Source organism: Danio rerio, chromosome 7 (assembly GCF_052040795.2).
Source record: "Danio rerio strain M-AB ecotype USA chromosome 7, GRCz13ab, whole genome shotgun sequence".
In the NCBI taxonomy this organism is placed as follows: domain Eukaryota; kingdom Metazoa; phylum Chordata; class Actinopteri; order Cypriniformes; family Danionidae; genus Danio; species Danio rerio.
Genome location: NC_141027.1, coordinates 29,705,220 through 29,731,342, shown reverse-complemented (window position 1 = coordinate 29,731,342; position 26,123 = coordinate 29,705,220). Strand labels below are relative to the sequence as shown.

Sequence of the window (26,123 nt, the reverse complement as noted above, 5' to 3'; positions counted from 1 at the left end):
ACATGATTTTGCCACCACAAATACCTTAAGTCCATTGAAAATCCCCAATCTCCATTGTCAATATGTTGGGTAAAAATGTATGTTATTTGTAATTTAAAAAGGGGTATTGTGTTGCGTAAGATTCCCAGTGCCACAATGAATACCCACTGTAATCCAAAAAAAGTTGGTCCAGCTCAATATCATATTGTACAATATTTTTCTAGTAAGGCGGTATATATTATTCGTCATGAAACTTTCTTTGTAAAACCTACACTTATCTCTGAAATGTGTCATTTGTAATGCAGATTATTTGTTTTCGCTGCAGGTGCTGAGGCCGTGCTCTGTTGAACTTGAGACCAAAATGCCAGCCAATGCCCCGTTAGCTGGTTCAATGACTGTGGAGGAGGTCATAGTGAAGGTGGTTTTCTGTTAGCCATAATGATTTAATGTGAAATAGTTCAAAATCGTTTATAATTGAAATCTTTTTTAGAATCTCATAAAGCCACATTTGATCACAATATTCTTGCTGAATAAAAATGTTAATTTATTTGATTAAAACCTAAACTTTTAAACAACAGTGTATAATATTTGATCCTTAAACTGCACTTATTATGGCTTTACTGTACAAAGCTGCTGTTACTTTGTGTTAAGATCATTTTTTACTATTATTTTTTGTAAATATACAGCTATAGAAAAATTAGGAAACCATTTTTCTGATATTTAGATATTTTTTTGCAAATTTTAACATTTGCGATAGTCATATGTTAGAGCAGGGGTGTTCAAGCTCGGTCCTGGAGGGCTGGTGTCCTGCAGATTTTAGCTCCAGCTTGCCTCAACATACCTGCAAGGATGTTTCTAGAAAGCCTAGTAAGAGCTTGATTAACTAGCCCAGGTGTGTCTGATTGGGGTTGGAACTAAACTTTGCAGGACACTGGCCCTCCAGGACTGAGTTTGGACACCCCTGTGTTAGAGTAAAACTATTTTATCTCATTTTAAATCTGAAAAAAATAAAAATCTAAAATGTTTATATAATAAAAAATTGTATTATTTGTACTATTAGTACTTTAAAAACATTCGTTAAACCTCCAGAAAGGGAAAATTTGAAGCAGTCTCTTTATTTTATTCATAGGTCTATATAGCATTGTATTATTTAAAATCTTTTGTTTTCATCATACTCATAATCAAGCAAAAATGCTTTTTCCCTATCTTGCTATATCAGATTTCTCCCATCATTCTCAACACCGTCATAACCATCACAGCAGCCATGGCACCCAAACCCAAAGAAGAGCTGTCACAGCAGAAGTCTGGTGACCAGAACAGCCTCTGGTCTTTGATGAGCGTCGCTAATGCGAACTACTGGTTCCTCGGAGTGGACACAGCTTCTGAGGTCACCGAGAGCTTCACAGATGTGGACAGCAGTAAAGATGGAGAGACCTTCGGATTAACGGTGAAGGTGGTGCAGGTTACGCTTGAGTCCGGTTTGGGCCATCGGACTGTTCCTCTGCTGCTTGCAGAGTCGTCCTTCAGCGTTACGGCTCAGAACTGGTCATCATTGCTCAGTGTTTCTGCAGATATGACACTAGAGGTCAATTACTTCAATGAGACTCATGCAGTATGGGAGCCACTGCTGGAGAGGGTGGACAATGGGAAACGCAGGTGGAACCTCAAATTGGACGTGAGAACCCCGCAAACACTAAAACTAAGAAAATATCTTTAAAGTTTTTACGTCGCCATGTTAAACATAGGATACAATTGAACTTTATCACAACACAGAACAGATGTCACAAAGCCCAAATCAATTTTGGCCAAATGCATAGTCAATGTGCTTTCCCTTTGGATGGCAGATTTATTTGTCATATGCACAATTGTGGTGTTTTTTAGTCTGCTTTTCTGTGACTTTTTTTTTTTTTTTTTTTTGGAATGAGGTTTGCAATGTGTTCTGTTGGTCATTTTTTGCATGTGTTTCTGTGTGTAGATGAAGAATAACCCTGTACGAGATAAAAGTCCAGTTCCTGGGGATGATTTTATTATGCTGCCAGACCCTCGCACAGCCATCACCATATGCTCCAAAGACACCATGAACATCACAGTGTCCAAGTGCTGCCTTAATGTCTTCAACAACCTGGCTAAGGTAAACTGCTCTATCCCGAGAACAGCATTCATGTAAATTACATGCATTTTCTCAAAATGATAAATGCTTTTTATTTGCCTTTCCAGCAGTAGAATAGAATTGTGGATGTAATTTTTTTTTAGTTTTTCAGAAAATGACAATTGGTTAAAATAACAAATGTTTTGATTTGTTATGACTGAAAATATTATGGTTTAAAAAACAGTCCAAGCATTTTTTAAAGATTGATAATAAATCAGCATATAAAAGGTTCTGTTAAGTACTTTGAAATGTGCATTTCTTATTTAATGTTTGATGTAATTTTAACTGAAAATAGGAAGAGAGGTTGGGACAAAGTAACTCCTCCCCTTCTATAAAAACAACCAATAGTGTTTAGTTTTATCACAGCTCTGCCTGTGAGAGTGGTTGAGTTTAAACGCATCAAATGAAAAGCATATGAGCGGGGCATGTCAGATACTAGAGAGAATTTGATTGGTCAAGATTTGATAAAAAACTGAAGTATGAGGTGATGCGAAAAAAAAAAATTGATGATCCATTTAGTTGGAAGTGACAAGCTGCAAGCTTTGGATATTTATTCATCATTCATTCGTTTTCTTTTCGGCTTAGTCCCTTTTTGGCTTAGTCCCAAGCGGAATGAAACACCAACTTATCTAGCAAATGTTTTTTTTACACAGCGGATACCCTTCCAGCTGCAACCCATCTCTGGGAAACATTGGATATTTATATTGGATATATATATTCTCAATGTGATTTTTGTCACTGTTTTGGAGCACACTAGCTAATAGATATTCTCAAATCTAACTGACTGAAACTAACATCTAAAAAAAAATGTTAATTTCAATGGACCAAATAATTTATGAAGGATTAGAAAACACATAAGATAGTATTGGCTGCTAAAAATTCAGCATCACTATCATAGGAAAATAATTACATTCACGCCCAAACCTTTAAATGGTTGTGTATACGTGTAACATTATCAGAACATTTTTTATACACATTAAATTTGTTTATGCATTTGTCTCTTGGCAGGCATTCTCAGAGAGCACAGCCTCCACATTTGACCATTCCCTGAAGGAGAAATCTCCATTCACCATCCGCAATGCTTTAGGCGTTGCTCTCATTGTTCAGCACAGTGCAAACCTACGTGTGCCTGGCTCATCCACACTGGGCAAAGTGCACGAATTGGCTGTGGATAAAAGTCTGGATTTAGAATATTCCTCGTTTGAGCGTTCATCACGACAGTCTGCCCTGCAGAGGCAGGAAAGCTGCTTATTCAATCTCAGCATAGGTGAGTAACACAGACAAAAAATATCTGCACACACACCTAAATGAAAGTTAGATCTGCAGATATGGAAACCATTAAGAGACTACTTGAAAATTCTTAGTTTCTCTAAAATTACTTGTATGTGTTGGGGTGAAATGTTAACATTTGTTTAATATATTTGTCTACTTTCAAATTAATAAGTAGTCATTTACAGAATAATAGTTTCTACTAGTAAATATTATTATGTGTTACAATTGAAAATCAGGTTTATTCCACCAAATATTGATTTCTTAACCATTCTGAAGTAAATGCATTGGTTGTGTTGTCTAAAAATGAATTTAAACACCTGTAAACAAGACTCTTTGGCATATACTCCTTGGCTGTATATGTTATGTTTTAGATATATACCCTAATCCAAATTCTAAATGTCTCGTGTGCAGTTCCGTCAGGTTACAGTGAGATTTCGAATATTCCTCTGGGCAAGCCGGGCCGCAGACTCTATAATGTCAGACAACCCATGCAAGAAGAATCGGTGTCTGTGCTGCTTCAGATTGATGCCAGCGAGGGCAACAAGGTCATCACCGTACGCTCCCCCCTACAGGTCCGTCTGCTCACATTACCTGTAGAGAATATACATCTGTGCACCTGTCTGGATGAAAAAATAATCATTCATGAAAATGACCTTGCTTAAGTCATATCTATTTCTATTCATTTTTTCACTACATGCTAATTGTGTGTTAACAGATAAAGAACCATTTCTCAGTTCCTTTTGCCATTCTGAAGTATTCCTCTGAGCTTGGCGGAATGGTGAATGTGGGGGTCGCTGAGCCTGAGAAGGAGTGCCATGTCCCTCTGGAAGCATACAGGTGTGGATGCTTCCCGCTTTTTTTCAGTGAATCTTTGCATTTTGTTTGGTATTCAAATGAGTCAAATATAATAAGTAGCAACTGTAACAACAATCTGTAACCATATATCAATTTAATAAATATACAACTATCAATTTAATAACTATACAACTATACTATAGCATATGCAATTATAGTTTAGAACTTTAATTTCCTTTAATCTGATCCAAATGGAAACCAAACAGGAGGCTAGTTTTTCACATTTGAAATGTGCTTTGAATAATTTAATGCTGTTTAATTTAATGCTGAATAATATATTCAATTTAACGCATACTATCAAGTATGATTGATTCATGTAAAGTGTGCATATGGTGTATTTGAATTCAAGCCGAAAGTTGAGTGTTTCATAGCTTATTCATCACATTCCAAGTGTTTTGCTTTAAATACATGTTAAGGCTTGACATTTAAAGTGTATGCTATTATCATTTCTGTTTGTTTGATATATATTTTTCGTTCTGTTGACATGTCCTTTTTGAAAAAGACCAGATTACACTTGATAAAAAGATGTTATCAGATCACAAGTAGACACAGCGGAAAATGTATCTTAACACTAGGTGTAAATAGAGCCAACAGGTATAATACAATAAATCAAAGGGAAAGTTTACCCACCTTTCTTTCTTACACATAAGACAATATTTTGAAGAATGTTGGAAACTGACTGTCATTGATAACTTAAAGAGAAATATAAATATATATAGAGAAATATATATATATATATATATATATATATACACACACACACACACACACACACACACACACACAAACCGAACATTTATTATTGTTGTTCTGTTTTCCTAATGAAGTATTTTACTTCCTAGAATCTTTAACACCTCTCCACTGCACTGTAAAATCATCTACTAGTGCTGCTTTGCTTCATGTTATAGTCTTCTGTGCAATATGTGTTTCTACAGGAGTCAACTGTTTTTGCTGCCCGTTGGTCCTTTGGAAAATCTGTATCGTGCGTCGACCACATGCATCGCATGGAAAGAGAAGGTTCACGTGAGCTCAGAGGTTCATGCAGTGCTGCAGTGTCCTGCAACAGAGAGCAACTTCTTGCCGCTGGTGGTAAACACACTGGCCATGCCTGATGACCTGAGCCACATCGCCAATCATGGGGAAGTGGAATGGGACCCTGCTTACCTCATCCATCTGCACCCACCTGTCACAGTCAAAAACCTGCTACCCTACTCGATCCGATATCTGCTGGAGGTGTGTGCATTATTACAGTTACAGTATTCTAGAACACATTTAATATTTAAAAGTTAAGGGGCAGCAAGCTTTTTATTATGTTTGTAAAATATTACATTTAAAAAAAATAATAATTTAAGTATCATAATTTAATTAAATAATATTTTTATTATAATAATTATTTATTTATTAACTTATTTAATTAGTTTCTATATTTGAAGTGCAGTTTAATACTGTGGTGGTAAAACTAAATTTTCAGCAGCTACTTCAGTGTCATGTGATCTTTCTGCACTCATTTACTACACATAGATTTACGTTTACTTTTTTACGCATTTGGAAGAAGATTTAATCCAAAATTGGCATACACTGAATTGAAGATACACTTATTTTAATTGGTCCTTGCTTTCCTTGAAAATTAAATCTGCCAAGTTAGTGTTGATAGCATCATGGTCTATTATTTGCAAGTGGTGCTCACTGCAGAGCTACAGTACTTGGGCAGAGCTGAGCTGAGCTCCAGCAAGTGGAAACTTGAGCTCCAGCTAGGCTGTACACATTAAAACAGCTTTTAGGAGGAGGAGTCCCCCCCCCAATTTGAGGCCAAGTGGCATTGCAGCAAGCAGCATCTCACTATATAAACTACAAGAAAGCCTGAAATCATTCTGATTTAGTGCTTAAGAATCTTTTGTATTTTAATATCAATATTAAAGGGATAGTTCACCCAAAAATGGAAGTTCTGTGTTTCGTTGATTTTTGAGACAGAAATTCATTGTTTTAGATGAGTTCTAAGAGCTCCCTCATACTCCATAATGTATGTAGTAACGGTCTTAAGATGTTCAAAGTGTAGTAAAGATTAAAGGTTCAACTGTAATAGGATAAAGCTCCAAGAACACGTTTGTGAGCCAAAGTGACTTTGTTCTTCTAAATCAGTCAGCAGCACAACACACAAACACTGTATTTCCCATACAGTAGTAAATGTTCATCTTGATCTAATGTAAAGGATTTTGGCAAACAAAAAGTTACTCAAACAAATTTTTGTCAAAGGGGTTCTTCATATGATTACAGTTGAACCACTGAAGTCACATCGAATGTTTGGACAATGTTTTGGGTTCTTTTTCTGGACTTTGGACGTCTAGGGGCCATTTCTGTCTGTGGAGGATGAGGAAGCTCTGATTTAATCCAAAATATCTTAATTTGTGGTCAAAAGACGAATGAAGGTCTGTGGGGTTTGGAACTATATAAGGGTCAGTAATTAATAACAAAAGTTAAACGTTTGAGTGAACTAAGACTTTTTAAAAATAGTTGCCTAATATTTTGTGGAAATTATGATAAATACTGTCAGCATTATCTGACAAATAGGAATATCAAAATATGATTTTTTTTTTTTATATCTACACAATCTTTTGTAGCCATATTATAGTTGTTACTGTCAGGTTTTACAGTATCTAATTCCAAAAATGCAGCATCTTTGTTTTATAAAAGTATTCATTTGTTACAGCAACAACAAAAAAAAACTATGGTCAATTTTTTCAGTGTGAAACACTCCTATTCTAAAAACGTATTTTTTGAATGAAAATCAGTTTAACATTCCACAGCCAGTCATTTATCAAAACTCCATCACGTCTCCTACAGGGTTCTGCAGACATCTATGAGCTTCAGGAGGGCAGTGCAGCAGATGTGCTGAACTCGAACGTTAGCGGTGAAATAATGGAGCTTATTTTGATCAAGTACCAAGGTCGTAACTGGACTGGCCGTATGAGGATTAGCAGAGACATGCCTGAGTTCATCACCATCTGCTTCAACTGCGACACCGGAGAGGCACTGACCGTGGATGTGTGTGTGCATGTGTCCCGTGTGAGCGGCAAATTCATCCTCTCTGTTCATAGCCCATACTGGATCATCAATAAGACGTCCCGTGTGCTGCAGTATCGAGCCGAGGATACCTTTGTGAAACACCCGTCCGACTTCAGAGATGTGATTCTGTTCTCTTTTAAGAAGAAGAATATCTTCAGCAAGAATAAGGTTGGATTGGGTTCTTTAGTAGTTATTTTAGCAAATAAAAAAGTGTTAAATTGATCATGTCATGCCAATTTAATAGGGAGAGTTGATCCTTTGTTGATCAAAAGGGAAGATATTTTTGAATATTGTTGATCGCCATTGATATTCAGAGTAGAAGAAAATACAATGGAAGTCAATGACTACATTCTTCAAAATATCTTCTTTTTGTGTTCAACAAAAAAGTAAACCCACACAGGTTAAAAAAAAAGATGTGTGGGTGAATTGTCCTTACAAATTGCCCCATTATGCATTTTTAGACATTTTGGATAGTGCACAATACTTCCAAAACATAGAATCAATTCCCGATACACAAAAACCAATCTAGAGTGGCACGGTGGCTCAGTGGTTAGCACTGTTGCCTCACAGCAAGAAGTCCTGACTGGGCCAGTTGGCATTTCTGTTGTCAGTTTGCATGTTCTCCCTGTGTTTAGGTGGGTTTCTTCCGGGTGCACGGGTTTCCCCTACAATCCAAAGACGTGGTATAAGTGAATTGAGTAAACAAAATTGGCCCCAGTATATGAGTGTATGGTGTCTCGCAGTACTGGGTTGCGGCTGGAAGGGCGTCCGCTCCATATAACATATCCTGGAATAGTTGGTGGTTCATTCCTCTGTGGTGACTCCTGATAAATAAGGGACTAAGGTGAAGGAAAATTAATAAATAAACCTATGTAGTATTATTATGTAGTATGTATTAAAATACTGCATAATGCAAGCCTGTGGTCTTCCTGCAAATGGAAAAACAGAAACTTTATACTTTTTTTAGTACTTCACATTTTAGTAGAAATTATTCTCGTGGTTCTTTTTTATTTTACATTCTGCTTTTTGTTTCAGTTGCAGCTCTGTGTGTCCACCAGCTCCTGGTCTGAGGGCTTCTCGCTGGACACCGTTGGTAGCTATGGATGTGTGCGCTGTCCAGACAAAAGCGGAGACTATCTGGTAAATGCTTTAAATGGTTAGAGATGCCATAAAAAAGGGAAAATAACTCTTTAGGTGTTACTCTGCATGTGAAGTTTGACATCTCAACATTCTACTATAGAGTCCAAAAATGTTATTAATTTTAGGATTTGATTTTACAGCTTTCTATTAAGGAACAACATGTTTCTTGTTTGATGTTTTAGGTTGGGGTCAGTATCCAAATGAGCAGCTTTAATCTGACGCGGATTGTTACCATGAGCCCCTTCTACACACTCGTCAACAAGTCCTTGTTTGAGCTGGAGGTTGGAGAGGTGCAAAACAACAATGGCTCCAGCAACAAGTGGCACTACATTTCCTCCACTGAGGTCAGAGCTGAATTCATCTTTTATCGAAGGCAGCAGTATTCATGTTGTGTGTGTGTGTGTGTGTGTGTGTGTTGACTCTGATTATGTGTGTGTTACAGTGTTTGCCTTTCTGGCCTGAATCCAGCACAGAGAAGCTGTGTGTACGGGTCGTGGGATGTGAATCGAGCTCCAAATCATTCTTCTTTAACAAGCAGGACAGCGGGACTCTGTTGCGCATGGATCAGGTGATCATGCTTTGGCTGTGAATGTGATGCCTAATGTACTGTATTAAAGGAATAGTTTACCTGAAATTTAAAATTCTGTCATCATTAACTCACCTTTCACTTGTTCCAAACTAGTTTGAGTTCATTTTTGTTCTGAAAAGAAAAGGATGCTATAAACCTGTAACCATTAACTTTTATAGTAGAAAAAACAAATACTATGGAAGTCACTTGTTACCAGTTTCCGACATTCTTCAAAATATCTTCTTTTTTGCTCAACAGAACAAATAAGCTCAAGGTTTGCAACAATTAAAGGGCGGGTAAATGATGACAGAAATGTCATCTCTTTAAATCATGTTAATAGCTCTATTAAATCTAATCATTGTTTTCATCAGTATGGTGGCGTGATAGTGGATGTAAATATCTCAGACCACTCCACTGTCATCAGCTTCACTGATTACTACGATGGAGCGGCACCTGCTTTAGTTGTGAATCACACACCCTCAGCCACGGTCAACTTCAGACAGAGGTCAGCACTGCTTCACTCTTTTATATCATTAGACTGTATGAATTGTCTGAACATATAAATACAACAATTGACCATGAAATAAGGTTAATATTCTTTTACCAATTTTGATACAGCAAAATTATATTGAAAATGAATATTTTCATCCATTTCTCAGTGAATATAGGTATTTTGTATGTATTTTGGTGCATTTAAAAAAAAACTGATTTATTAAACAGATATATTTAGTAAAATTATATTTTAGTCACCAAAAATATTTAGAAATATAAATATAAATATTTTAATATTTTAAAATATTTAAATTGAAAGATAACACAATTAAATTTAAGCAAAATATTGAAACATAATTACAACCAACAAAATTTCAACAATTTTTCATATTTTTCTGCTTCTCTTGATTTTTAAAAATTGTATTTAATATTTTTCTATAACATATAAATGTGGGTTTACTATTTTTTTTTACCATTATCTTAAATAATATTGTTAGATAAGCTCTAGTTTTGGCTTCAGTACTGACTAATCTAATGTACATGCACAAATATAATATTGCATAGCTTCCTATTAAAAATATTAATTTAAAAGAGAGATTTGTAATGGGTATACTTATATGTGAGCACTGTATATAAATTGATATATATTCCAGAATAGGGCTTGACCCAGCACAGTTAGAATTACCAGTGATGTAAATGGGGAATGATAGGGCGAGTGCATGCCATTCAGGACTTTTGCAGCACAGAATTTATTAGTACAATGCATAAGCATTAACATCAATTAAGCGTTAATGTCATAAACTGTTGCCAGTCTCTGCAGGGTTGTATTCTTGTCTCAGTCTCCATGATATTTAGCCCTTCAAGTTGTTCAAGTTGTGATGTCTGCATTCCTTGTCTCTTATCACAAAATCCATGACGTACAACAAAATAATGACTCAATTAAAGACCCAACTCTGACCCCTTCATGTTGTTGAATATCACGCTTAATCAATGTCACTGTCAGGCAGTTTACATCATTTTTTTCTATGGTATAAAAAAAAAACTCTGGTATTGCAAATACAACCAGGAATACGGTCCTGGGACAACCACAGCGGCTAGTTCCTATAACTGAGTTCTTTTAACTACCCGATGGCATAGCATTTATTTTGAAACATTCACATACAGTATGTCAAACTGTAGGATCAAAGTATCTGGTGTCAGTGAATGTATGATCATACTCTTATTGAGTGTTTCTGAGTGTGTGAATGTGTATCTGTGTGCTTGTGCAGAGGTTGTGAGGAGTGTTGGGCTCTGAGGCCAGGTGAAGCTCAGCGCTTTGCATGGGATGATCCAGCAGGGGTGAGGAAGCTTTGTTGGAGCTGTCAAGACCACATTGGAGAACTGGACCTTGTCAAGGTTAGAAAAAGATTGAGCGTTAGTGAATCTACTGACCCTCTTACAGCCATGCTCATCACTTCCTCTCATGCTCTTTTATTTTAGGATGAGTGCGGGCAGTTTGCTTACAGCAGCTTGGTTCAGATTCACTGGGTGTCTTTCCTGGATGGCCGGCAGCGGGTGCTGATCTTCACTGAGGATGTTGGCATAGTCACAAAAGCACGGCAAGCAGAGGAGCTGGAGCAGTTCCAGCAGGAAGTCAACGTCTCATTACAGAACCTGGGCCTGTCACTCATCAACAATGACATCAGGCAGGAAATTGCATATGTTGGCATTACCAGGTAAATAATCCACACCCAGCAACAACCAGTGTGACTATTAATTTATAATAATTACTAAACCGTTAAAGAGGGAGCATAAATGCCACATGATTGTATAGTTGGTGACGTGATGATTGAATCCCCTTTTAAAGTTCTGGTGTGGTTTGGGAAATGAGACCGAAGAACCGCTGGAAGTCCTTTAATCACAAGAACATTGGACTGCTAGAGAAAGCCTACCAGAACCACATCAACAAGAGTGATCCAGGCTGGACTATGCTTGAAACTGGCATAGAGGTAATTAAATACTTCACCACAAAAAGTTTGAACATGTAAAATGTCACAATTATTTAACACTGACATGAAAATCCAAATTGAAAGGGATATGTAGGTTTCTTTCTTAAATTAAACATAAATCTGAGACTGGTCATTCATAAAATAGAATCAAAGGCTACCTGCAAATTGAGTGTCAGTAAAATATTTAAACATTTACAGAACTACTGTATATATGCTGTACTATATATAAACTTCTCTTTTTCCTCAACTGCTCCTATCACCTAACTTATATATTTTTTAAGTAAATCAGAAGCTTTGCACTAGTAGCACATGATGTGAGTACTGTCTTTTTATGATCAGTCGTTTGATGTCATTCTCATTGTAATTTGCTTTGAATAAAAGTGTCTGCCAAATGACTAAATGTGAAGATAAAGGTTAAGTTAAATTGAGGTCTTATAAAAAGAAACAATATTGTGCAAGAAACAAGAAAGTATTCAACGCATTACATTACATGCAATCCATAGCCTCTGCAAACAGTCCTAAGCATGTTCTTCACAGTCTGCCATGCAAGATTCCTGTTTAAAAATGCAAGTAAATTAAAAGCAAATGTTTACTTTTGAGTGAACTATTCTTTTAAATAGTTATAATTCAAGGTTGGTCTTTTAGTGTAAAATATTCAATGTTTAATGTAAACCAAGGGTAGTAACATATTACGTTTTCCAATATTTAATCTTTTATTTTATCTATAAATATATATTTTTAAATACACTGGGCTTTAAAATTACTAAAATACATCTATTTCTGAATTTGGAATCCCAACAGGTGATTTTAACATTTCATTAATAATTGTAATAATAATGATAAAATTAATATTACTACCGTCACAAAAGTCACCCGATACTAGGTCTGTCACAATATTCAATATATCGCACAACACATGAACATGACCTTATTAATTTTTGGTGATTTAATATATATCGCCTATATCTAAAAACCAATTCTAGCAAATTCTAGTTGGTTGTGCCTCAGTTACTTTTTACCTTGCAATTTTTTTGAAAACATTTATTATTATTTATTTAGGATATGAGTTTTTACATTCTGATTCCAATGCAGAGTTGTTAAATTGTTAAAATTACTATAATAAAATTAAATATTCTTAAGAATAACATTTTTTGTGTTCTTTGGAAGAGTGTACTTGCATTGTAATGCTACAATGTTGTCATTCTGGCATTAAATAATGAGTGCCATAAAATGGTCTTAAAATTATAATAATATCATTTATTGCATTATATTTTGATGTAATATATTGTGCAAAACAAAAAGATATCTTGACAGGCCTAGCAAATACTAAATCTTCCATGTCAGACCTTTCAAATTATTATTTTTTTTCGTCAAAATGAACTTTTAAAATTATTTTGTATATAAAACATGACCTAATAGGTGAAAAATAACCCTTTGTAAGATTGCATTTTTTTAAAAATGCAGTTACCAATGTTAAAAGGATTTACATAGGATGAATTTCTGAGTGTATATTTGAATAATAGTTATAACAAAAATGTCATTAGACATTTTATGATGCTTGGATTTCATGGTATTCTTTTTCGTCTTCGTTAAAACAGGTGAACTTTGGAAGAGTGCCCATGTTAATGAGACAGCCGTTTTCCTGCCAGATAAGGAGAAACTTCCTGCCTGGCATTCATGTTGAGCTGAAGCAGTCACCTCATCAGAGGAGTCTACGTGCACAGCTCTATTGGCTACAGGTAACGCATACACACTTCTTACAGTACTTGTTGAATGTCACACTTCCGTTGCTTTTGGCCGCCGTTCAGTTATTATGTGCACCATTTATTTGTTCCAGGTGGATAATCAGCTGCCAGGAGCTATATTTCCTACTGTGTTTCATCCTGTTCCTCTTCCAAAATCCATTGTTCAGGACTCAGGTACAAACAGTAGCTAGCATGTGAAGACTGTGTCTCAGCTAATAGACTTCTGAGTGCACATGCGAAGTGAATGAACTATTTTTCATCTTTAGAGCCAAAGCCATTCATCGATGTGAGCATCATCACGAGGTTTAATGAGCACAGCCAAGTCATGCAGTTTAAGTAAGTGATGGCCATTGAATATATTACATTTACTAATTGTGTCACAGTCTCAGCTGTGCTAAGCAGATTCGTTTCTACGTTGTTTAATAAACAAAAAATTTTAAGTATTTGCCATTCCAGATGACTTTTTTAGTAAGTTATTTGAGTCATTGCAGAGATGGATGGATGCAGTCCTTCAAGCTCATGGGAGTCATGCACAATATTAATGCTTTTTCCACTGCACCATGACTTTATATTCAATACTGTACATTATTTATGTTAGGTGACAAGACTTTTGTCCAAGCAAACTCAGGCTTTACTGTCCTACTTAAATAATTAAAAATCAAGACATAATCATATTTTATTTTGTTAAAATGAGCGTAATCTAGAGGCCTTTGCCTTTCATTCAAGCACCTTCTGACACCAAATAATCAACTAAAAGTCAAGTTATTATTTGTTGTTCCTAAAACTTGGATTAGAGACAAGAGTTTTGTCAGGTTGTAAACAGTTTGGAGTCATTTTATGACAGATTTACATTTTTATTTAGTAAGGATGAATTAAATTGATCAAGAATTTGAGTAAAATAATAATAATATATTTGTATATAGAAAGAAAAAAGGGACATCCAGATATACTCTGTTTGCTAGATTTGTGCAATCTTTGCAAATATCTTTAGAAATAACAAAATGTTTCCATTTGTTAAAACATTGGTATTGTCTAAAAACTTATCTAGGTATTATTACTGTTTCTGCCAAGTATTAAGCCATTAGCTTAGAAAAATATCTTTAAAACAGACATTTTTAAACTCCCGACAATGGATTTTTTTTCTTTATATTTTCTGTCTCTACATAATTGTTATGAACAGTAATATTCAAGATTTTTGACTTTGTTTGTTTCTCTGTAGGTACTTTATGGCATTAGTGCAGGAGATGGCAGTGAAGATTGATCAGGGTTTTCTAGGGGCAATCCTTGCCCTGTTTACTCCAGCCACTGACTCCCAGGACAGTAAAAAGAAGGTACTGTATCCACCACATCTCCACATTCTCTGTCATTGCATTCTTCTGTATTTGCTCGGATCACGTGTGGCTTTATGTTATAGTAATGAAAGGGAAATTCTTTAGACTTGTTCTTCTGTGTTTCAGAATAAGCTGATACAGAAGGATCTGGATGCCCTGCAGGCTCAGCTAATGGAAAGCTCTCTTACAGACACCTCAGGGCTCAGCTTCTTTGAACATTTCCACATCTCACCTATTAAAGTAATGAACCAGCTTCACAACCCTCTCTAACAACCCAGCACACAATCACCTCAGGATCACATCCAAAATAGCACCTTTACTCCAGTTTCAGATGCTATTTAGACTAGTATATTTTTGTTTTAAAATCTTGTTGTGGTTACGCCTGGTGTCCACACTACTCTGACATCTTCAAGCCATGTAAACAGAGCATTTTGAAAAAGCAGAAGTTTGAAAACGTCAGTGTTGTGTTTCAGATTAGATGCAGACTTTTGAAAACGGAGAAACAATCACTCTTTAATTGGTCTTCTGAACTATTGCATATTGTTCCTTTATTCAAACACCTGTCATTTGATCACTTTGCCACCGGTAAACAGCAAGTACAGATGTCGACAAGATATGCGCATGCCCAGTAAGCATGTTTGGACAGAGATATTTTTTCTCAAATGCAGTAAAAACGGCAGAATAGACAAGCATTTTTATTGTAAATGCTGTTTTAAAATGAAAACGCACCTTCAGTCTGCCACATGGAAGCATGGAAATTGGAATTGAAGTGCAGGGAAATTATAATTTACAATCTTTAACAGGCTCCTTACTTGGCAAGTCATGCTTTTTTATATAACAAAATTTGATACAATGTTTTAAATTAAATCTTTTTCCAATTTCAGACGCTGTTTTTACAAAACTAAACCTTTTTGAAAATGCTGTACAAAGCGAATAAATTTGCAAACAACGTTTTCAAGTTGCAAGACTGTGAAAATGGAGGCTTTTGAAAACTGATGCATTATAGTCATGTGACGCAGTCATCTGACCAATTCAGCTAACATGGTGGACAACATTGTAAATAGGGCTGTGCGATTAATTGAAATCTAATCACCATCACGATTTGAAACATTGCTATTATCTTATCACATGAGGCTGCAATATGAAATATGTATGTATTACTTAAATTTCCCTGCCCAAAACAAAAAACAAAACTGCCGTCTGTGTGTGATAGTCTTACTAGCCAATTGTGAGCACACTTTCGCTCTGCCCTATCAGAATTGCGCAACTGGACTATGCAGAATGCCCACAATAAAAACACAAAAAAAAAAAAAAACAACAGGAAAGCATGGACGAGTGGGATGATGGTGTTTGCCGCTTCAGAAGCATTAACAGACTAATATCAAAAGAAAAACAGAACATCAGTAATATGGGAATATTTTGGTTTTAAAGTCACCGACACTGAACAAAAACAGGTAATTTGTTAGAGCCGCATAGAATTGTTGCCAAAGCATGAGGAAATACATCAACCAGCACCTAAAAAAAAACACCACAGGGGGCTATATGAAGAGTGTCTTGCTAAAAATCAACTCAAAGTATTGCCAGTGACACTCAATCTGTAGCAAGCAAAAGCAAAGTACAATTTCAGAGTTGTTTCAACCATGTAAGTTTGCTGAGTGTTCTGTATTTATGTAATAATTATTTTTTTGTTTTTATAATAAGCTACACAATCTCCCTTATTTAAGTTGTACTTGTTTACAGAAAGGTAAGGTTGTGTTTTTGGTTTGCTCAAGAGAAAAATTAATTTCATTTCTGAATATTTAAAACTAAATAAAAAAAAAACTTTAAGTAAGTTAGTATCTTTTCAGTTTCTCTTTTTAACTAACACTCACTAAATTTAAGCAGTAAGAAGCTACGATACAGATTTTTGAGCTAAAGCTTGACTACAAAATTAAATCGCAAATCAAATCAAAATCACAATATCTGTCAAAGGAATCGCAATTAAATATTTTCCCCAAAATCGCACAGCTCTAATTGTAAAGCAGATGTTTTGGATGCTTAAAGATTAATGTCAGTATGTACATGTTCCATATTGCCTCTCTTCATAGGACAGAGAATATTTACTAGAAGCTGTTGTTCAGTGGCGGAAGCAGACCACAGTTGCGAAAAGAGATGGAAATTAAATAAATGTCAGGCAGATATGACGCAGGTGAAAGTGTCTTACGTTTGTGCACATGCGCAGTACTGAACGAAAGTGTTTTCAGTCGTTTTAATGTGCATGATGGAAGGAATTTTTAAAAGAATTGTGTGGACACAAAACATTTTTAGACAAACATTTTTTTTTTCATTTATCCAGATTAGTCTAGATGGAGCCTGACACACTAGGTTCAATATTTGGTGTGTCTGTTGTGATAGTAATATTGTGACAAAAATATAATTATTTGTGACAGAAAAATCCATGAAAAATGTCAATAGAATCACCCGGTGGGAATTTCAGTTAAAGCACCTAAACAAACTTCATTGTTTATTTTTTATATCAATTTTAAATTTGGAACATAACTTGGGTAGACATATTTTAGTAAATTTAAACTCTTAACATTTAGTTTTTTTTATTATTATTTAAATATAAATATATATATATATTTGCTCATTAAGAATATAAGAAGATATTTAAAAAAGAATGATGACAGACTTTTAATTTGGGTGAACTATCCCTTCAATGTCTGCTCTGTTTGTGTGTGTTTTTGAATAGCTGCATTTGAGTCTGTCTTTGGGCTCCAGTGGAGATGAGTCTGAGCAGGGTGATATGGTCGCCATCCAGTCTGTCAACCTGCTGCTCAAAAGCATCGGTGCCACACTTACTGATGTGGATGATTTGATTTTCAAGTAAGTCAGACATGCACATTCTCAAATACTGGTTCATATGCTTATATGAAAACAAGTTTCACACGGTCACCTATTGACATTTTCCTTTCTCTTTTTTCCTTTCCTTTCTCTTTTTTCAGACTGGCTTACTTTGAGGTGAAATATCAGTTCTACCGGCGAGATAAACTGATGTGGGCAGTAATCAGACACTACACTGAACAAGTGAGTGATCCAAGTACAAAATAATACAAAGTCAGAATTGGTTATATGTGCAAACGCTCTTCAACATCCTCATATTTTCATATCATGTCATTGTATGGAATTTCAGATTCAGATTCTTCTGATGGAATTTCAGATTCTTTTCTCTCCTCATAGTTTCTGACACAGATGTATGTGCTGGTTTTGGGTCTGGATGTTCTTGGAAATCCATTCGGGCTGATCCGGGGCTTATCAGAAGGAGTGGAAGCTTTCTTCTATGAGCCCATTCAGGTCTGAAACGTTCAGTTCATTTATCTCTCCATTCAGGCCCCATCGTTTAATTCACTATGGATGTGAGAGTGTTATCACTCACAAAAAAAAAAAAAAATAATTCAGACAAGCACATTCACATAAAATGTGCATATCAAATATTATTACATTATTAGGTCAACTTCAGTCACCATTGTATGTATATCAATTTCATATATGCTTGTAAACTAAAATTCAGAATTACACACACATAATCACATTATTACATGTTACTGTTCCAAATGGGTTTGTACTCGTAAAACATTTGTATTTGTAAGTAGATTATGTAACATTTACATAACATAAAAAGCTCTTTATTACAGTTTTTACATTTTCACAGGGCAATATTTTCATTTTATAAAAACTATCAGTAATAAAATCAATAATGCTGTGTGCCATATTATACATATATAAGTTGAAGTCAGAATTATTATCTACCCTTTGAATTTTTCTCTCTTTTAAATATTTCCCAAATGATGTTTAACAGAGCAAGTAAATTTTAATAGTATGTATGATCAAATTATTTCTTCTGGAGAAAGTCTTATTTGTTTTATTTTGGCTGGAATAAAAGCAGTTTTTAATTTTTAAAAACCATTTTAAGGTAAAAAATATCAGCCCCTTTAAGCTATATTCTTTTCTACAGAACAAACCATCGCTAACCTGCCTAGTTAACCTAATTAACCTAGTTAAAGCCTTTAAATGTCATTTTAAGCTGTATTCAAGTGATAGCAAAGATAAAAGAAATCAGTTATTAGAAATGAGTTATTAAAATTATTTATAACTATGTTTAGAAATGTGTTGAAAAAAAAAATCTTCTCTCCATTTTTTTTTTTTAATAGATTTATTTTATTTATATACTTATTTATTTATTTTTATTTTATGGCCACACAAGTATATTGAGTGAATCTTTTTTTGTATCCACCTAATAACCAAACATCCACGATTGATTAAGAAGTGGAAAATCTTCTCTCATTTATCCGTTTTATTTTGTGTGCATGAGACCTTTCAACACTGCCACAGAGAGCCTCACGTGCTCTGCAGTCTCAGATGTGCGCCTTTTTGGGACGCAGAGAGACGTGAGAGAGAGAGACACATCAAATAATTAATTTTTTTAATCTAAACGACTCCGAAAAATTTTACTATATACTCAAAGAGGATGAAATGACTAGTCTTAATTGGCTGCAAAATATATGTACACCATTAAAAATGATTAATCAGTGCCTTATTTAAATAATTTACAGGTTTAATCTTTCTATTTTTATAGATATTGTCTGTTTTTATTCCTTTTTCTGTCATTTCTCATTTGCTGATTATTTCATTAATTTGATGATGTTAATATATTACGTAGGCTATTTTATACACATACATAAAATGCTTTGGCATTCAAGTTTGCTTTGAACTTGAAAGAAAGAGAATCAGGCCTGTCAGTGAGTACACATGGCTGCTGAATAGCATAAAAGTAAGAGATACCGTCTTTTTTTTAGTTTACCCCATTGAAAAGAAACAGTGTTTAATAAATTAAATTATTGTTAAAAATTAAATGATTTATTGTTTGTTGCATATAGTTAACTATTCATGTGATTTGGGTAAATTATGTGTTTCAAAAATATATATTCATAAATATATATAAAAATTGTCTTAAAATGATTTCACATTTCATGCTTATAAATTTCAGGGCATTTTAAAACATCAACAAAAAAGAAAAGTTAAGCATGTTAGCATTTCATATGTGCAACTCACATTATTACATTATTATAAATATTTAATCCCCTGTATATAGATGTATGCGTAATATGAACTATGTTGATTTTGGTCCGTTTCGTCAAATTTTTGTTTATTTTTTGAGTAATAATTCATAAGTCTGACAACAAAGTTATGACATAATGATTTGTGTGAGCTTATTTAAGACTAGTGACATTTAATATATTTGTGTGTGTTTAGGGAGCTGTTCAGGGACCTGAGGAATTTGCAGAAGGTTTAGTTATTGGTGTTCGAAGTTTACTGGGTCACACAGTGGGTAAGATTCCTCCAGCTGTTCTCACTCAAACCCACATATATTCACCCTGGATCCTCACTGCTCATGATTGGCTGTTTCTAAACCGTATAATCTCCCTAGGGGGTGCAGCTGGCATGGTGTCTCGTATAACTGGCTCTGTGGGTAAAGGCCTGGCAGCCATCACTATGGACAAAGAGTATCAGCAGAAACGGAGGGAGGAGATGAACAGGCCCACCAAAGACTTTGGAGAGAGTCTGGCTAAAGGAGGAAAGGGCTTCCTCAAGGTACTGAACACACACACTGACAAAAAAACCTTCCTTTTGTATTAAACGAACATTTACAGCAGAGCTCCATTGTGTACAGCATGAATTGACTTTTTGTCATGCTCATGTTCTCCTTCAGGGAGTGGTTGGTGGAGTAACAGGAATTGTGACCAAACCGGTGGAAGGTATGGCGGTTTACTGCTGATGCAACACTGGCTTGAATGAATTTGATCTCTTTTTGTGATGGCAAAACTATTTGTGTAAAATGCAAACAATAACAGTTTACTGGAAATTAAAAATGCACAAATAAATACAGTTGATGGCAAAATGATTAGCCCTGCCTCCTGTTAACCTTAAATTCTTTTTCAATTATTTCCCAAGTGATAACAGAAATTTTCTAGACATTATTATTTATTATAATATTTTTTTCTTCTGATGAAAACCTTGTTTCTTTAAATTTGACTGTAATAAATGCAGTTTTTCAGTCTTTCAAATCAGATTTTAGGGTCAATATTATTATCTCCCTTAAGAAATATAGCATACTGTATCACTGTTCTCCAGTGAATTACTTAATTAACCAAATTAACATTAGCAGCACATTTTAATTGCAATTTAAGCTGAATACTAGTATCTTGCAAAGTTACTAAAATATTATGCACTGTCATTGCAAAAGACAAAACAAATTAGTTATTAGAAATGAATTATTTACAATTATTTATTATTTATTGACAAGTATCTTAATAAAAGGTAAAGGATGCACACAAAACACTTACTTATTATATCTACTACATTTACAGGGTAAGTGTGACGTGGGCATGGCGGCCTGGGCATTGCACTGCACTGATCCATGCTGCTTGTCATACTTTTTTAATGCATCACACAGCAACTGACAAACACTGTTCACTTTAAGGCTGATCTTATAACTTCCACCTCCTAAGTTACTATTAATGTTGTCATTGTTTTCATTATTATTATTATCAACGTGAGTTTTTTTTCTTTATAGTTATTACATTTATCCGTCCACCTCTTGAACTTTCAATCTTTGTTTTTTCCTCTTGTTTTTTTTATTAGTATTATTTGTACTTTGTTTTCCTTTTCTTTGTTTGTTATTATTTTTATTGTAATATTGTTTTAGTTCCCTCTTGTTATTCTTCTTATTGCTTTGTCTTCTGCATCTTCTCCTTTTTTACTTGTTTCTTCTCTTTATTCTTATTCTTCTATTTGTTTTTCGATGTGTTCTTCTACTTATTACTATTATTATTATTATTATTATCATTATTTCTCATCTTGCTGGTTTCCCATCCTCCTCCCAACTCCTGATTATCATTATATAATATTTGAAAAAGACTTTTTACAGGAGAGCTTATCATTTTGCCATCAACTATATAATGCCAACCGTTCACAGCAGAATCTGTATAAGATTTTAATATTTAAAAATCTCTGGTGGATTTAGGGGCGAAGAAGGAGGGGGCTGCAGGCTTCTTCAAGGGCATTGGGAAAGGCCTGGTAGGAGTGGTGGCTAGACCTACAGGGGGCATCGTAGACATGGCCAGCAGTACTTTTCAGGGCATTCAGAGGTGAGACACACATGCACACGAATGTCTAAATATAAACACAAACACATATACTGTATTCAGAGATAGATTCACATGGACTATTGTTCAAATCCTTTGGGTTGGAAAGATTTTTTTCATGAAATATGCATTATATTAATCAAAAAAGACAGACATTTAATGTTTGATGTTAAAAAAAATTTAATACTTCAGCTAAAATAGCACAACTATTTTCAAAGATGGCAGCAATGAAGAAAGTAATGAAAAAATTTCTATTGCGAACCAAACTAGCTTATTGATTATATTCAGGGCTTGACTTTATTTTTCTTTTATCACCAGCCACTGTGGCTAGTAGTTTTCCAACATTACAAGCCACTCTGCATTTTGACTAGCCGCAATTTTGTTGTTGGGAAAATATATGTATAAATTTGACTTTTGCAGCCTAAAATTAATTTAATTAATTTAAATGATACGTTATGTGTTGCTTTTTTTTTCTTGTGACCTTGGTCGATGAGCATGAGTAAATATGTTGGGGTTTCATAGTGTCGCGTTGTAATTATTTTTATTTCACGTAACTTTTTAGGGCTCAACTCTAAGAATTCACCAATTTTCTCATTAGCCACACCAAACTAATTATTTCTTTGCCACAAAGGTTAAATAATGTGTAAAATATAGCAGTATACATACATTTTTATTTAACAAAAATGTTCTTAAAAAAACTATTCTTATGTCTAAAACTATAGCCAGTAGTTTTTCCTGGCTGAAGGTCCCAGATCACCAGTTAACTATGTATAAATGGAGAGTTAATCTCCTATTAAAGCAAAGTTATTGCAAAGGATGATTATTAAACCATATTAATAAAAATACCTGTAAGCAAAAGAAAACATGTGAAAAACTTTCTGTGTGATAATGAAAGGATGATCAGGCGCACACGGTTAATGTTATACATGGTTAATAGACATATTAATAATCTATTCAAAGAATGGTTAAAGTGAAAGTTGCAACAGCGGCTGCATACAAAGAATCTTGAGCTCTCGAAGGTAGCAGGACTTTGGGTGCACAAGCACCACTTTTTCCAAATCTATTTCAAATGGAACCGATTGCACCATTTGCATCAGTCAAAGGAGCTATCCAGCACTTGCGCGCATCACATCAGCTGTGAGCGCGACATTAAAGCCCTCGTCAGTGAGTGAGGATTGCCTGTGTCTCACAGCGCGCCTGATTATCCTCTCATTCGATATTGGCCTGCTTTCTTTGCTCACGCGAACAATCAGTCATGCTGCTTCTCAATTCTAAAATCACATTTGCACCGCATATTGTCATAAAATTATAAACTAAAATTAACATTTTTTGTGACGAGCCAGCAATAGCAATTTAAAAATTATTTTCAACCAGCCAAAGTGGCTAGTGGGAGTGTCTGTCTATCCTCCCACAAATGAAGTCTATCCGCATTTGGCAGGTTGGTCGGTGTTAATGTCAAGCCCTGTTTATATTATATTAGCTTATATATCATATTATAATGATTTTTAAAGTATTACTGACGCAGAAAACTCAGGTGTTCAGACTGGAATGAATGTTATATATAAACTATTATTGTTATTTGTAATAACATTTCTCAGTTTGTCTGTGTTTTAATACATTTTTTAATCAAATTGATGCTGCGTTGTTGAGAAACATTTCCTAAAAATGTTTTAAAATTCCCAAAATTTTAACCAACCTCAAATATTTAACTAAAGTATATTCACCAGTTCCTACTTTCAAATTGTTACGCAATATTATTCGACCCAAAAACACGCATAGTAATTCCACAGGCGGTTTTTAGGAGGCCCACACTCCTTTTTGCAAAGTGGAAGTTGTGAGGCCACTTCCCCCAACCCTAAGTATAGCTTGGAAATCTTGTCTGCTTCCTGCTAGGCCAGAGAGAATGTTTTCATGTATCGTATTATGTAAACTCTGATGTCATTGCACTCTAAACTAGGAAACAAATATTATCCAAGCACTTCTCTTTCAGAAATGGGAATATTTTTGATGGAAAGCATGACAAAGATTTTTAATGAACCATTTTCTTTGGCAGTTATCATAGGTCATCACTTGAGATGTATATAAATGTGTCTTAATTTGTGTCTCTTTGTCTTTGTTGTCATTTTATTTCTCACATTAGTGTTGCTTTTGTTTTCCTGTGCGCCAACTAATTTTGTGACTCTTTCTTTCATGTTTTTCATAAGTTAATTCCTGGATGTGTTTGTTCTTTTTAGTTCAGTGAGTATTTGGATGCTCATGAGTGTGTATGTGTGCAGGTGTGCGTATAAACGTCTGAGTGACTGATGCGTGGTTGTGTATGTATTTATGTCCATGTTACCCAGAAAGACAGTGAATGATCCCTCTGCATTCACTCAGTCAAATTTGCTTGTTTTATGGGTTCAGAAAGGAGTGAATTTGGCCGCATGGATGAATTTATTTTGTAATCTGCAGGGTGTGAATGGTTGAACGGTAAGTATTGCATCGTGGGAAGCAAAGGATGTGGGCTGTAGCGCAGAGCATTCTGCTGTAATCTACAGTTCAAGAAACCCCTTATAACTGGATTAATTAATCAACATGTGCCTATTTTCCCCTTCATTGTAACATTTGCTTCTGATCTCCACACTCCCTTTCACTGGTGCATTTTGGGGCCAATGGAAAGTCTGATGAGCAGAGCAGCACAGACCGGAGCAGAGATGGTATAGAGAGGAGCGGATGTACCAGATGTTTTCCGGATAATAAGTCGTACAATTTTAAAATTGCATTGACAGAATAATAATAAAAGATAAATCTGCCAAATTTGACTGGTTAAAGCTTTAACACTTCTTAACACTTAAAAGTAAAAAACAATCAAACTAACTAAGCAATACTGACACAAAACATAATATCTATATCTGCAGCTTCAGCATGTGATTTAAACAAAATAAAATAAAACAAAAGTATTTGCTAACGCAAGATTAACTATTATCAATTAAATGTACTTTAATATTGAGGTACAAAAACAAGACATAAAAACAAATCAAATCATTCTTACCTGGGAAAGTTCTTACATTTCTTGAGGAATTTAAAGTCTGTGTGAACTGGAAGTTGCTGCAGATCTTTATTTCAATATGATTATGCATTTCAAACTGACATGGAATATTGAGCAGGAGGTGGAGCTTTATTTTTGTGCTCCTCCTCTCTTCTTTCACTTGCAGCAAACTAACAGTTGGAGGGGTGTGGCTTAACATTTTTCACCCAGAGTGATGTCATTATAGAAGGTCTGCCAATCCAGAGCAGAAGCAGATAGTCAGATTTTGATGAAAGATTACCAAAACAAACAGGATTTTTGGCATGGATCAACTACCATGGATTAATTGTTCGTCTTCGCACACGTTGTTGGATTTATCAAAATGAACATTGTAAATTTTGATTTCAAGATGACTTTAAGCTTGTCTTTATACTTGTAATTCACTTTTCTTGGTACATATGGCGATTCAAAAAAGAAAAAAAGTGCTTCTATGATGTGTTTTTAGTGACAAAACATATCAAAAATCTAAAACATCAGTGTGCAGAACTAGACATGCTCATTTTATTTGTGTACATTGTCAGCTGAGAACTTATGAAATATGTTAAGGAGTCTTTCTAATGCCTGTATTGAACAGCAGAGAGCAGGTTCTTGGCTATAACAAGAGAAAACGGGTATGATTAAGTATTTTGTCCTTTTTAAGTTCAAATCTTGGTTACTCTATTTGTCTTTTTACCATGTTGCATCAAATTTTAACTGAACCACACCAAATTTGGAACTAGAAAGTGGACATTACTCATTTTTCTAGCAGACAAAGACTTTGGTTGACACCAACGTTCTGATGGCAGTGTTTAGACTTCTTCAAATAAAATGCAGGGTAATCGCTCCTAAATCAATGTCTAAAACTTACTGAGTTAACACATTGATTGTAATATGATCATGGACCTGTCTAGCATTTAGATGGAAAAAAATGTGATTTATATTCCGGAAAACGAAATATTTATTGGTACCTGTTTTTTTTTATGTCATTTAAAGGTTTGAAAGATTTAAAATGTACAGTACATAACATCCTAATAACAAGCAAAAATGTAAGGGGGTAGCCCAGAAAAAAAACAAAACAATTTATGACCATTTTCTCACCCTCATATCATTCTTTACTCTAACTTTATTCAAAATATATTTTGTGTTTCACAATCGTATTGTGTTTCACAGTCATAAAATTTTTAAAACAACATGAATATAAATTAGTTAACGTGTTTTGTTTTTCACATTTGATGTCGCCCCCCTGTCCAGCTGCTTTGCTTGTCAGACCACGTCCACTGCACGAGCTCACTGCACTGCTGACTCTATGAT

The 26,123-nt window shown here is 34.8% G+C and overlaps 1 protein-coding gene across 24 annotated transcripts in view; it reads left to right on the top strand.

The window, feature by feature from the left end:
• The window catches only part of vps13c (vacuolar protein sorting 13 homolog C), a 96,245-nt gene that overhangs the window by 59,506 nt on the left and 10,616 nt on the right, over positions 1-26,123 (top strand). For 23 of the 24 annotated variants that reach the window (XM_087261206.1, XM_087261204.1, XM_087261200.1 and 20 more), the window contains 27 exons: positions 305-397; positions 1,199-1,654; positions 1,955-2,110; positions 3,137-3,395; positions 3,812-3,972; positions 4,116-4,237; positions 5,191-5,488; positions 7,097-7,486; positions 8,354-8,458; positions 8,641-8,802; positions 8,901-9,026; positions 9,398-9,531; positions 10,787-10,913; positions 10,998-11,233; positions 11,365-11,506; positions 13,105-13,245; positions 13,344-13,425; positions 13,518-13,587; positions 14,471-14,582; positions 14,709-14,822; positions 17,314-17,447; positions 17,567-17,648; positions 17,802-17,915; positions 19,875-19,950; positions 20,050-20,213; positions 20,332-20,377; positions 21,646-21,769. In XM_087261206.1, coding sequence (XP_087117332.1) covers positions 305-397; positions 1,199-1,654; positions 1,955-2,110; positions 3,137-3,395; positions 3,812-3,972; positions 4,116-4,237; positions 5,191-5,488; positions 7,097-7,486; positions 8,354-8,458; positions 8,641-8,802; positions 8,901-9,026; positions 9,398-9,531; positions 10,787-10,913; positions 10,998-11,233; positions 11,365-11,506; positions 13,105-13,245; positions 13,344-13,425; positions 13,518-13,587; positions 14,471-14,582; positions 14,709-14,822; positions 17,314-17,447; positions 17,567-17,648; positions 17,802-17,915; positions 19,875-19,950; positions 20,050-20,213; positions 20,332-20,377; positions 21,646-21,769 — 4,226 coding nt within the window. Of the gene's footprint in view, positions 1-304; positions 749-949; positions 980-1,198; positions 1,655-1,954; positions 2,111-3,136; positions 3,396-3,811; positions 3,973-4,115; positions 4,238-5,190; positions 5,489-7,096; positions 7,487-8,353; positions 8,459-8,640; positions 8,803-8,900; positions 9,027-9,397; positions 9,532-10,786; positions 10,914-10,997; positions 11,234-11,364; positions 11,507-13,104; positions 13,246-13,343; positions 13,426-13,517; positions 13,588-14,470; positions 14,583-14,708; positions 14,823-17,313; positions 17,448-17,566; positions 17,649-17,801; positions 17,916-19,874; positions 19,951-20,049; positions 20,214-20,331; positions 20,378-21,645; positions 21,770-26,123 lie in introns of those variants that run through there. The other variant, XR_015495740.1, reaches the window with a different exon arrangement.